The sequence below is a fragment of the Chelonia mydas genome, chromosome 22 (genome assembly GCF_015237465.2).
Source record: "Chelonia mydas isolate rCheMyd1 chromosome 22, rCheMyd1.pri.v2, whole genome shotgun sequence".
NCBI lineage: Eukaryota > Metazoa > Chordata > Testudines > Cheloniidae > Chelonia > Chelonia mydas.
Genome location: NC_051262.2, coordinates 13,430,403 through 13,443,794, shown reverse-complemented (window position 1 = coordinate 13,443,794; position 13,392 = coordinate 13,430,403). Strand labels below are relative to the sequence as shown.

General features: G+C 50.0%; 1 protein-coding gene across 1 annotated transcript in view; it reads right to left on the bottom strand.

Annotated features, from left to right (window-relative positions):
• Positions 1-4,742: 4,742 nt before the first annotated feature.
• Positions 4,743-13,392, bottom strand: part of C22H11orf53 (chromosome 22 C11orf53 homolog) — a 28,093-nt gene continuing 19,443 nt past the window's right edge. The window contains exons 4-6 of the mRNA XM_043533857.1: positions 12,847-12,889; positions 10,734-11,023; positions 4,743-9,997 (exon numbers count right to left, since the gene is read on the bottom strand). Of these exons, the coding sequence (XP_043389792.1) occupies positions 9,596-9,997; positions 10,734-11,023; positions 12,847-12,889 (735 nt within the window). The 3' untranslated portion in view covers positions 4,743-9,595. The remainder of the gene's footprint in view (positions 9,998-10,733; positions 11,024-12,846; positions 12,890-13,392) is intronic.

Genomic DNA, 13,392 nt, shown 5'->3' with positions numbered 1-13,392 from the left:
TCCACACTGGGAAAATGTATCACCTTCGGAAATGTGTTAAACAAGATGGCAGCTAGGAGAGTTGGAGCCTGCCCTGTTTAACACATGTTAACTGGTCATGGTTACTCCCAGACAAACAGCTAACATGACTGGCCTTGGCCACACTAAAGTCAAAAACATATTTAACATCATGATAGTTTTTGGATGTTGCATCTTCCCAGCCCAGATAGTACAATTATCCACCTGGACAAGGGTTTTCAGGATCAGGGTCTTCCACTGACCAGTCTAACTAAACAGATACTGACTATTCCCATCAACCAGTGGCACAGAGCACTAGGGACACAGGGCCTGGGCCAAAACCCACTTCAGCAGGCTCTGGGTCAGGCCAACAGAGAGGCAGGGTCCTGCCTGGGCTAAGTGGAGATGTGACAGGTCCCCAGGTCAGCAGCCTGGGACTGACCCTTCACCCCACACTGCCTGCGGTCTGCACCTGCTTCATTTCACCTTCCTGGCAAACCTCAGCATCCATGGGGGGGAGAGCCAGTCCGAGCCTCAGGCCAGGCTGGTCCTTCCCCTGCCTCCCCAAGCTGAGCGCTGAGCTAGGGTTAAATCTGGCTCAGCGGTAGGCAGCTGACAGTGTGGGAGACAAGGGAGGGGGGTTCCCACCCTCCGGCAAGCTAGCCGGGTCCCGTGGCCGCCCAAGGACCCCAAAGTTCCTCCCGGTCGGGGTGAGGTGCGCAAGGGGCCCCTTGGGCAGGGCGCCCCCGGGAGATGGGGGGCGGCAAACGGCCGCGCAGGGCGCCCCGGGGTGGGAGCTCGAGCCCAGCGGGGAGCTGCAGGGGGGCGCGCCGGGACTGGGATGCGCAGCGCCCCGTGCGCAGCTGCCTGCGGCCCCTAGCCAGCTCCACTCCCGGGCGCGGCGCGGAGCCGGAGAAGCCGGGCACCTTCCTTCCGGAGGCGGCGGGTCCCCGCTCGGGGTCTGGGATCCTCCCCCCTCACCTTGGCCGGGAAAGCCCGGCTCTGTGAGTAGCTCTGACCGGGGACGGGGGCAGGCCCCGCACCCCGAGCCCCACTGCGCACCCCAGGGCTGCCCCGTTCCGCGTCCTTTGCGCCAGGGCACCATGCGCCTTGCGCCCCCTGCCAAAACTCCGCATGCCGTGCGCCCACCACCCCCTGGGCGGGAGGGGGCCCCTCCGCAGTTCCGTATCCTGTGCGCCCCCCAGCCTGGCTGCCCCACGCCCTGTTCTGCACGGACCCCGGCTCTCCTAATTCCCCCGCAGCCTGGCCTGGGAGCCCCGCCCTACACCTGCCGGAGGTGAACACAGGGGCTGCCCCCCACCCTCATCAGTCTGGAACCCCCCCGGGGCCGGGCTGTCCCCCATCTCCCCAGGATTAGCCCCCGTCGATCTGAGGCTGTTTCCCCAGGTGTCCCCCCACCCACCCCGCATAATTCAGCGGCTGGCCTCTCCAGGGCAGGCGCAGAGCCAGCTTGAGCTCGGCGCAGGTGTCTGGGGAGGGGAGTTAGGGGTTGCGCTGGGGTGGGGGCTGGAGCTGGGGGGAGCAGCCCCACCTGACACCCTCATGGGCCGCGGGGAGTTTGCTGTCCGGCAGCGCCACTTCTGGTCACAGCGGCCGTGGTACCAGGACACTTCGGGGGGCTCCCCAACTGGGGATCTAGTGTAGGAGGCACGTTTCCCCTTTTCAGCAGCCCTAAAGGGCAGATCTCTCCCTGCCTGTGCCGCATCTCCCCCGGGGGCTGGCTCAGGGGAGTCCTGGGCCTGCCGAGTCCCACTCGGGTCAGATCGTCCCTGAATATTAAAATCCACAACTAATCACCTGGGAGCGCCGAGTTACGTTCCCAGAGTCTAAATTGCACCCGCGATTGGGCGCGTTAACCCTGAAATCTGCAGCCCCCGAGTGCCAGCGGTCCCCGGAGCACTGGCTAAAAGTGCCCAATTTGCAAAGCAGGTTAGGGATGAGCAGCATGTTTTTAAAAGGCTGAAATACTTTAACAGTGGTTATTTAGAGCCCCTGCATTCCTGTGCACAAAACACCTTTGCTTTTCCCCTGTACCTTGCGTTGGGTGTGTGTATGATTCTACATATAATGTGTCCTGCATATGATCAGTGTCCCTTCTAGCCACTTAAAAACTGATTTGGTTGCACCTTGGGTTATACAAATATTAATTTTTTCTTTCTCTCCCCCCCCCCCCCGTCCCCATTTTGAAGGTAAAATGACCAAAAATGGAGGCTAATGAAAACATCTCCCAAATTCTTGAAGAAAAGGTTTAAACTGAACTTACCGGACATGCTGACCTGAAAGAATAAGCAACTTTTGTAACAGCTGATGTTGCAGCAGAAGAATCAACCACCTGGGCTCCTAGATGCTGGGGGGAGAGGGAACAAAAAAAACAATAATTTTAAAATTTAAAAAAAAGAATACCCAAGACCATTGTGAAAATTCCAGGTGGAGACCAACAATATTAATGTTTTATACCTACAGATATAAGTTTGAGTTTTTCTCCCCTAATGCCAAGTATTTAAAACCTCTAGAAACCAATGATTTGACAATCAATGATTGCGCGATACTTTCAATTTGAATATTCAAAGGCTTAACAAAATGGGCTATCTTTTTGTGAAACCCAGCACATCCCCATGTAGCAGAGGGTCTTGGGGAATAAGATTTGGTGGGGAGGCCTTCCCCACTCCTTGCTTTTGGGACATTTTGAACATTTTATCCACCTTTCCACAAACAAAGCGGATGCCCCGAAACCTGGTCAGTATTTTCATCTCAGATACACACACTTGGCTCCAGTGCTCTCATATTTCACTTGCTAGCTGCAAAGGACTTTCTGCAAGGGAGCAGGGTGATTTTTGCACAATTTTTCACATTTTAAGCGTACATTTGAGGATTTTTGGTGAAAATGGCAGTTGGTGGGCGTGGCATAATAGAGACACTGTCTAGGGCACCAGAGTAGCTGTCACTGACCAAAGTGGGCTTTTATTTCATTCTGTTCCCCTCCCTCATCCCCCCTTTGTGCCTTTTGTTGGATTTTATTCATATTTTCCCCAGTTCATGATCTTCACACCTATTTCATAAAGTGGCCTCTTTCAGATTAGATCCCCCAGAATTGACCTGTGTGGGGATCCTTGCATGGACAGCCAATTTAGCTCCAGCAAGGGTAGCTTGACATGTTTTTGGCCAACGTTGGACAATCAGTATAGAATCCCCATTTTTTTTACACTGAATGTAAACATTCCCTATGCCCTGCAGTTAATACCCTCCACCAGGAATAGTTGCTTAAAGCAGAAAGCAGGATAGGCTGTTAATCATCTACCAGCAGTTTAATTTAGCTATTGTTACTCTTTTTTTCTTAAGTGCAACAAATGTACTTGATTTGTGTTAGGGAGTGGCACAGAGGTGGTCTCAGAAAAGTCCCTATTCCAGCCCTGAAAAATTTTCATGCAAAAACTGATTACTTTTGTTGGGCCAACTACTGGAGCAGAATATCAGGAGAGAAAGCCCCTAACTTCAGTATAAGTATAAAACATGTAATGTCCCCATAGTAATAATTCTGTTTTATATCTGCTTTTCACCATAACGTACACTCACCAATTTCACTGTTGGTGGATAAAAAAACAACAACATTCTCTGCTTTAAGACACAACTTGAAGGTGGATATTTTGTGAAAGGAATACTAGATAGATGTTTCCAAATCCAGTATAAATCCTCCTGCAGAAAGGGACAGATTTCCACTCATGGGACTTGATTTTAAAAGTTAGGAAATCTCTCTTCCTCCAGCTGTGACATTGGCTTCTACTTGGCGTGAAATATACACTGTAGATAGCTAGAGGCATGGGAGAATCCTGTTTATGTTCCAAGGGGGTTTACCTTGGAAAATGCTCCAATAAGTCTGTAGATAGATTTACCTTTTGCAACAGGAAAATGTAGGCACTTGCTCATAAAAGCTGCCAAGATCAAATAAGAATTGGTTTATGAGTCTTAAGAAAAAAAGGATTTTATCCTAACAAGGAAGACCAAATGTTTTGGGTGTTAGTTTGTATGGCCCGGATCCTCAAAGGTATTTAGGCTCCTAACTTCTATTGATTTCTTTGAGGATTTGAGCCTTTGTGCCCAGATTTAGAATGGCTTCCACGGTTAAACAGTCCCTGCTCTGTTATTATCTGATTTCCATGAAAGGGCGGCTGATCAGATACTCACTATTCCTTTAAAACCTAATGGCCTGAGCAGTGTAAAAGAGGGTCTGTACCTCCTTTTCTTTTCGCAGCATTCAAGATAGATGCTGCTAATGTAGCATCACCGGGTGATTTTTCAGGCGCATTCAAGAGGGGTGCAGCTAATGTAAAGCAACCTTGGCCTCCTTTTTAAATTCCTTTGAAACCGCACATCAAATACAAATACGGACCAGTTCGCCTTGCAGCAAAAGAGGTAGCGAACAGAGCGATGTAGCAACAGATACGTTCAATGGGTGTTGATCTGAAACACGGGCACATGCTTCGAGGTGCAAGAGGAGCGACCGGTTTGGCTCGACTGCGGCTTGCCCGGCATTGGCAGAGCCAGGGCCCGGGGCAGTAAGTGACCGGGTCAGTCTGTGCTGCCCACCGGGCGGGGAGGGGGGGTGAAAACCGACGGCAGCATCCCGGCTGCGGGGAGCGAAGGAGCAGGGATGCGTGCGGCTGGGATGGGGGTGACAGGCCCCCCCCCCCGGCAGCTCCGTGCTGGCGGGATGCGAAGGCTGCTGTTGTCCTCCCCATATTTCCCGCACCAGCCCCTCCGTGGTCACGAGCCAACCCACTGGCGCCTTCCCCCGGCCCGGGGAGGGGCCCCTTGTAACCAGCGTTTGCACAGCCCCTGCAGCTGGCCAGCGCTGGGCCCCTGCTCCCCTGCTGGTCCCGGCTTTTACAACCCAGGGCTCGTCGCCACCGGCCCAGCGGCTGGTCCCGGCTTTTGCTCGCTCGCCCCGCACCGGAAATTGACCGAGGTTTTTATGGGCGGTTGTAAAATGGCTGGAGTCGGAGCTCGTCAATTGCAGGGCGGGGAGGCAAAACCACCCCCACGTGCCCCAGTCGCCGGGGGCTTCAGCGGTGCGGTGCTTTCTCCCGGGCGCCTCCGCGCTCGCACCAGCGGGAGGCCCCGGGAGCGCAGCGGCTGTAAAGCCTGTGAGCGACAAGCGGGGTGAGCGGAATCTGCGCCCTGCTCCGCTTCCTGCCCTGGGCTCGTGTGAACCTGCTGCGCCGCAGGCCGTTTTCCCGGGGAGGGGGGTCAGGCGCAGTGCTCCCTTCCCGACCCCCTTGAGCAGAGGAGCCGGCCGGGAGAAAAGTGGCCACCGCCCAAAGTAACCAGAGGCGAGCGGAGCCGGCGGCGCAGGACGGGGAGTTTACACGCCAGCGACGCCTCGGGGGTTTGTCTCCAGACAGGTCTGAACAGGGCTGGAGAATCAGGAAGTTCCAGGAGGGAATTTGAGCCACTGGAGCCGGGGGCCAGGGCGGCCCCCCCGGCTGCAGGGTTCCAGCTCCGTGGGCCTGGGGGGTTGGTTTTTTTTAACCTCAAGGGCAGAGGAGTCAGAGGCGCGAGAGGGAAACCTCGCCCGGCTGGAGCCCAGAGGTGTGAAGCCGGGGCCATGTGCCGCCTAGGCTGCAGGGGAGGGGCGGGCCCGGCCCGGCCCAAGGCCACTTGCAAAATAAAACTTGGCCAGCCCCCGGCGAGCTTCTGGCCCTGGGACGAAGAGCGCCGCCTTCAGGCCGAACCCAGAACCGGCCGTTCCACGTGCCCCCTCTGGGGCGGGAAGACAGTGACTGTCCGCGCCCCTTCTGCAGGGGGGTGGCGCTGGCCCATAGGCAGCCCAGCACCCAGACAGCTGGGTGCCAGCTGGGCAGGTGATGCACTGCAAAGTGGGGCAGGGGTCACAAAAGTGGGTTTTGCCAAGGGAGCAGGGCTTTCTAAGGACCAGTGAGTCAGTGGCAGGGTAAGCCCTGGTGCTAGGGGCGGCCTTCAGTACTGCAGCCGCACACAGGCCCCAAACCTGCCCTCAGATGCTTGTGTAACTGATACTCCCACAAGAGGGATACTAGAGTCACTGGTGCGACAGAGGGCACAAAAACAAGCCTACGCTCAAAGACAGGTCAGAAATGGAACCCGTCTGGAGAAGGGCTATGAACATCATCTCAGCTTTGGGTGGGGGGGCTTTCATAGAAGAAAGACTTGGCCCTAACCTGAGATTTTTTTAAAACTTGGAGTTTTATTATTAGATGGATTTAAATAATCCTTGCAAAGGAAAGTGTAGATTCCTTCACATAGATTCCTTTCCCCCCTTCTAAATTTGTGACTTTTCCTTTTTTTTTTTTTTTGCCATGACAACTAGCCAATCTTAAAAATAATGCGTGGTACCAAGAAAGATGATCCAATTGACACGTTCTTATCTTAGGCGGGCAAAGGGGTACCTAATAAACTCTCATGCATTAGGGGCATTGCTGGGTATGAAGGTGATCAATCACCAGTTTGCATTCTGGATGGTCATGTGTAGCTTGAGTAGAGAACTGACAAGAGCTACCGAGCATTTCAAAATACCTAATTACTGGGGACACTTTCTAACATGCTCTGCATGTGTAACTGGGGCCAGATTTTGAAGGAGGGCAGCGCTCAGCAGCTCCCAGTAATTGGAGTAATATCCGCATTCTTGGGGCTGGGCTCCCTTAGGGTTTATTTTTGTTCCCAATGGCTATTAGCCAGGATGGGCAGGGATGGTGTCCTTAGCCTCTGTTTGCCAGAAGCTGGGAATGGGCGACAGAGGATGGATCACTTGATCATTATCTGTTCTGTGCGTTCCCTTTGGGGCACCTGGCATTGGTCACTGTCAGAAGACAGGATCCTGGGCTAGACAGACCTTTGGTCAGACCCAGCACTGCAAACACAGTACCAGAGGCTTTGGTTGTTTAAACTAGCCATTCGTGGTTGTGCAGCAAATTGTAAAAAGCAAAGAGGTCTGTGTTCCTGGGTCAGTCAGGGAAGAGCCCTTCTTCCCTTAGGAGGTTTGGAGAAATCCTTGAGAATGCTTTACACACCTTTAAAGGCCCCGATTTCTCACTGCCTGATTGAAATGTGTGAGCAGCCAGAATGGGAGGAGCTCCCTGCTGTGCTCATAACTGATTTCTAAGAAGCCGCTGAAATGACCACTGATTGTGTGGGGCAAATCCTCAGTTCCATCTTGGACCCTTTGGCATTGCTGCCATGTGGACAGTCCCCCATTGCAGAGGAATCCCTGGCTGGTATCGTCACCTCTACACAACCTCCTCATGGTCCCATCCCCTCCGGGTTAAGTGCATAGTTGGGACAGGAGAAGGTGTGGCGGGAGTACCTTTGTCTCCTAGGATCCCACTGACTGCGTAACAACCCCTGGATTGCTGTTACTAGCTGGTGGAGATTAGAGCAGCCTTGATGCCCCTGGCTGCCCCCAGGATCTAATCGGTGAGGGGAGAGGGTGCAAATATAGCTTTAAACACCTTGTCTCCCCCACACTCCTCAGGCCTTGTGCTGAGCATAATTCAGATAGACCTGAGGATTTACCCATGATAATCATGTCCGATGTCTTCTAAACTAAAAAATTGCTTCTTTCCTGTTGCCACGCTAAGGGAGCATTCCCCATCAAAGGAGACGGCATCACCTGCTCTGGAAACAAAATTGCTACTAACACAAGAAGTTAACTAGAAACCTAATAATTGATGTAGGTTCTGGTTTGTGCTTTGTGCAGACAAAAGGGACAGGCCTGGTTCCGTGTGTGTGTACAGCTACCTCTAGTGGCCACACAGAGCTCCTGGCGACACACATCTTTTTTTCAACTCACAGGGCTCTTTGCAAGGGAGCGAACAGCTGGCTTTGGGGGGTGTGAAGACATGAACACACATTGGTTAAAGTTCTGATATGCTTTTTAAAGGGACACAGCTGAGGTACTTTGTAATCAGTTTAAAAATGTATTTTCTCACTTCTGTTTCTATAATCTCTTTGGAAGCATGAAACTACCATTTGTTTCCTTACAATTGTTTTTTATCCATTGCATATTGCTCCCACTCCTTCCTGGCTGGCTGTTGTAGGGCTGCTTGTGAGATCTAGGCTGCTGAATTTCATCACATGAGAAAAAAAAATAGTAATTAAGTGTCGTCTTGGCAAAAGAGTAGTATGATCCAGTGGACAGGACATTGGCCTGTGATACGGAGACCTGGGCTCTATTCCTGGTTCTGCCAGTATCCTGCGGTGGGATCTTAGAGATGTCATTTTGGCCCAGATGCTCAACCATATTTAGATGCCTAACTCTCAGTGAAATCAACAGGCTTTCCCCACTGTACTTAGTTTTTCTTCCCACCTTTTTGTATCCCTTATCTAGATTTTCAGATCTCTGGGACAGGGATTATCTCTCACTGTGTTCATACAGCACCTAGCGTAGCGGGGCCCTGATATTGGCTGGGACTGCTAGGTAGTACCACAATGCAAATAATAATAAAGGGATATTTTGAGTTTAATGGACCTTGCCATTAGGGGAAAAAACAAAGTTAGGGATGTAAAATTATGGGCCTTCAAAATATGATCGTATAATTTATATACACACACCTCTTCCTCTGTGCTTCTAGAAATACTCATACAGCTCTGATTTAGAATGGCTTTGGGAGAAACATTGGCCTTCAACCTGCAAATGAATCCATACAGGCAAACCTCTGCACCCCGGAGCAGTGTCTTTGAAGTCAGTGGGACCATTTACATGTTTAAAGTTAAGTCTTTGCAGGATCTGGGTTTTAGATTACAAGCTCTTTGGGCAGGGACTGTCACTATGTATTTGCATAGCACAAGGGGGGCTTGGAGCTGTTTGGAGCATTACACACAATAAATGAATAATAACAAATAGTAATTATTTGGGTATGAAAACCACTGTAACAGATAAGCACTCGTACACAGCAATCTTAATTTTCCTTGAAGCAATCCATTGTGGCGGATTTCAGGTTACAGAAGTTTATTTGTCATAGCCTGGTATGCTGTCTGTCCAAGTTCACCATGTATTTACTATCCCTTCCATAACTATCACCCTAGGACAATGCCATATTTACATAACATTGGCATTTGGAATTTACATGTATGTAGTATATAGTAAGATATCACTATACAGAACTTAAATTATTTGAAAAGGCTTCCATCCTACCCCTCCATAATTATCTTTTTGTAGAATCACTTTCTACAAATCTTCTGTTGTTTAAATAGACATGGTTTATCAGCTAAAAAGATGAGGTCCTGTTTCTTAAGGTTGCTTTCCGAACTGGGACTGATCCAAAGACCACTGAAGTCATTGGACTTTTTACGTTGACTTTCTCTGGGCATTGGATTGAGACCGTTGTCTACAAGCTACACAGTAACCCTAACAATTACATTGTTAAACAGAGCATTAAGTAATGTGCTGATTTTAGAAATGAATATTTCCTTCATAGCATTTTTGCCTAAAGGATGTTATCACTGTCCTCAATTTTCAATGATTAATTATAGGGAAATATCCTACAATCAATTCAGCTGTCTGAGTGAAGGTTAATTCTAATTTGTCACCAACTGTGAGCTTTCCTCAGTAAGTTCTTCGGCATTCATATGTCCCCCAGACTGGACTCCCATCTTCTTTTGCCCAAGAGGAGTTGTCATGAAGGGAGGTTGTATCTAAGGGTTCCTCTGATGAGAGGGGGAGAGTCTTGGGAGGTAGGTCATTCGTTACAGCCGTAAATGGTGAAAAGGAATAGGATGAGGTGGCAGGGTAACTGGGTACGTAGTGGACATCTTCAAAAGCATGCAAAGGGTAGGACTGGGCTCCTGGGATGGCAGAACTCCAGCTCGAGCTTCTATACTGGGAAGTGCTTCCAGTCTCGTGAGAGGTGAGGCAGTTGGTAGTTGTGGGCAAGGTTTGTAGGGAATCTGAGCACACAGCATCTGATTGGTTGAGGCTGTCAGGCATGGCCTGCTCCCAGGAGTCTCTCTGTTGGAAAGAGGGTGAGGGAGATCTTTGAGAATAATGCCATTATCCAGAGCGAAAAGACAAATATGTAATCTACTGGGTCTTCTAGCTTCCGAGTTACCAAGCTAAGCTATTCCTGCTTTCTAACCTAGGCCCCACACAGTGAGCTCTGTGTTGCCCTGCGACATTAGCAGAGTGTGTAAAAAGTGATTAAGGAAAACAGAGCCAGAATTTATGGCACGAGTAAACTACATTGCACCCGGTTCCAGATCAGACATGATTGTCTTAGGCCCTGATCCAGCAAAGCACTTTAACTGTAAGCCCACGAGTAGTCCCAATGAAGTCAATTGGAATTAAGCATATCCATAAGTGCTCAGCTGGATCAGGGCCTTAGTTATCATTCCAGTGGGGGTCTGAAGAGGGAGGGTGGAGCATACAGATACATGCCATGCCGGAGCTGTGGGTGTGGGACTGAGCTTGGTTCTTGCTCCTTGGGGTGCTAGGGGCAGGAGAACCTTGTGACACTTCCAGTCAACTCTCCTCCCACAAGCAGAACTGACAGGTCCCAATGGGACAGCCAGGGAAGCTTTGCTAGGCAGCAGGAGACAGGAACACAGCAGCATAGGAACGGTCATAATGGATCAGACCAAGGCTCCATCTGCTCTAGTGCCAGGCCTCCAGATGTGGTACACCCTCTGCACAATCCAAGCCACCATTTAACCCTGGATACCACATTCAGATCAGTACCCAGACTCACTATTAAGAAATGTGCTGAATCACTGGGGAAGGGCGGCAGGAGCGGGGGCAGCGAGGAGGTGCTGAAAAGGGAGCTAGAGCTGGGTGTTACAGCAGCAGCACGATAGTCCTCGGTGAAGTAGGGGTCCAGTAGCGGCGGGTACCCTTGAACGGCAGAGGAGTCACATGGAAAGGACTTTGCCCCCAGGGATGAAGCATAAACATCATTTGAAAGCGGCTTAGTGTTGTGGAAATCCAAATCCGACATGAATGGTCTCCGAACTCCATAGTAACCAGACATGGCCGTGGAGCCTGCTGGCGAGAAAGATGGAAGTCATACCAATGAAAGGTCATGTCAAAGTCACCATCCACTGAGTCAAAATTCATTGGGCAAATCAACAGAGCTGAAACCCACAGAACTCTCCCCTCCATCTGTAACAAACATCTGCCCACTTCCCAGGGCAGGAGAGAATCCTGTTGTTAAACAAGTGTCCCCACACGGCAGGTTTTTACTCCCATGGTCATTACAGGGCCCTTGGTGGGTTTTTTTTTTTTTTTTTTGCCTTCCTCTGCAGCATGGGGCACGGATCACAAGCTAGGATCTTCTCGGAAGATCTCACCTAATCATTTCCCTTCCATTGCAGGGGGCTCAGGCATTGGTCACACCTCAGTTTCTCCTGTTCTCTGCTTGTGGCACACACCAGTTTAGTCTCCTAGGACTGAAATGCTTTAGTTTATCCCGAATTATGGGATTCAATATGGTGGTAACTGAGTGAAATTTAACGGCCAGCAATATACAGGAGGTCAGACTAGATTATCTAATGGTCCCTTCTGGCCTTAAACTCTGTGAAATTACAAAATTATCAACCCAAATCACAGCATGGCCTTCCCCTTTCTCTCAGTCTTGGGGTGTGTTGTACCAGAACTTGACAAACTCTCTTTATTGAAAATCTAGAAACCCATCTCCCATAGACTCAGGTAAGCCCAATTCAGGTACCAATTAAACCTCAGCAAACCTAGCATTGTCTGATTCAGCAAAGCACAAACGTATGTGTTTAGGTCAATGTCTGTTCAGCAAAGTAAACCACGTTTTGCTGAATTGGGGCCTTTGTTGGGATGCTCTGCACTGAACTGCTCTGCCCATGGGCTGGGGACCAGCTGTTTTGGCCTCTGCCCTTCCGCTACTTTTCCTCCCTTTCTGTTCCCCTCTCATACCTTGTGTGTGGGAGATGGGGGGTTAACCATCTGCCCCCCAGCTCCCATCCATCCGTCTACCACGCCCTCCTGAAATGAACCATACCAGCTTTTTCACTTTCCCCATGTATCCCAATGGGAAACCGCGATTTCTACTACAATGTGGAGCTGTGTGAGGCTGTACATTAGCGGCAACCCCATGTCCACTCTCAAGAGGCATCTCTCAGCAGCACTGCTGGCTCCTCCTGGGCCATTAGCACTAGGGAAGTATCTCCCTTAGGCAAATATGCTTTCATCTCTGCTTGTGTAATAACATGTGCAGAGTACATCCCAGCATTGTTCTTCATATTACAATAGCACCTAGAGATCCCAGCTGAGATCAGAGCCCCATTGTGCTAGGCATCATACAAACGTAAGAACGGCCATTCTGGGTCAGACCAATGGTCCATCTAGCCCAGTATCCTGTCTTCCACCAATGGTCAATGCCACTGAGAGTGAGAGACAGCTGCTGCCCCAAAGAGCTTGCAGTGTAACTAGAAAAGATGGACAAAGGAAGTAGTCTTCTCCCCACTTTACAGAAGGGAAACTGAGGCACAGAGCAATTTAAGTGATTTGTCTAAGGTCATATAAGGAGTTGGATACAGACAGAAACTGAGCCTCGTTCTCCGAGTTCCAACTCAGTGCCTTAACTTCAAGACTGTCCTTCCCCTCTTGGAGTCGGTTCACCTTGTCTCCCTTCTCTTGGAACTTCAGGGAAGGGACTGAATGTCATTAGGATACTTCTGAGTTAATGCTTCAGTGATTCTCCTCTCTGAGTGGTGGGTGGCACCACTACAGATCTTCGTGGTAGTATTTTCAAGGCCCTCCACAGGAAGAATGAGATAGAAATGGCACTGGATTGCCGACACTAAAGTCATGTATGATTTAGTGAAAATACTCACCTGACATTTGGACAAATGGAGATGGAGGGGTGCTGGCACTGCCCTAAAAAATAAAGAGACATTGAAAGTGTTTTCTTCTGCAAGCCAGAGCGTAAATGTGTAGCTTGGAAGTGGGTTTTGCATCATTTCAATGTAGTTTTGGAATCTCAGTGAAGCTACGAATAAGAAGCAATTAGGCACAAGATTGCAAGATCTGGAGAGAGAAGGTATTAGTAGATGGAGGCTAGGAAGAGATTTCAGAGCGCTCAGACAAATGCTGATAATGGCAGGAAAATCAAGATAACAGAGCTTGACGCTCATTTACATTAAAGTTCCTTTACACAGTCAGCGTGGTGTAAAGTGGCCTTCATGTGAGAGTCAGCCCCAAATGATTCAATGTCCAGGATCCTCTGTGTTAAAACTTGTGCCTGATACTCCATAGCCCTGCACCATCGCAGTCATATATACCAGTGGAAAGGGGGTGTAAATTGTTTTGTTCTGATTTGTAGCATTTCACACCTACTCTGCACAGGTGTAAATTACTCTATGTGGGCAGTACAAAGGAAA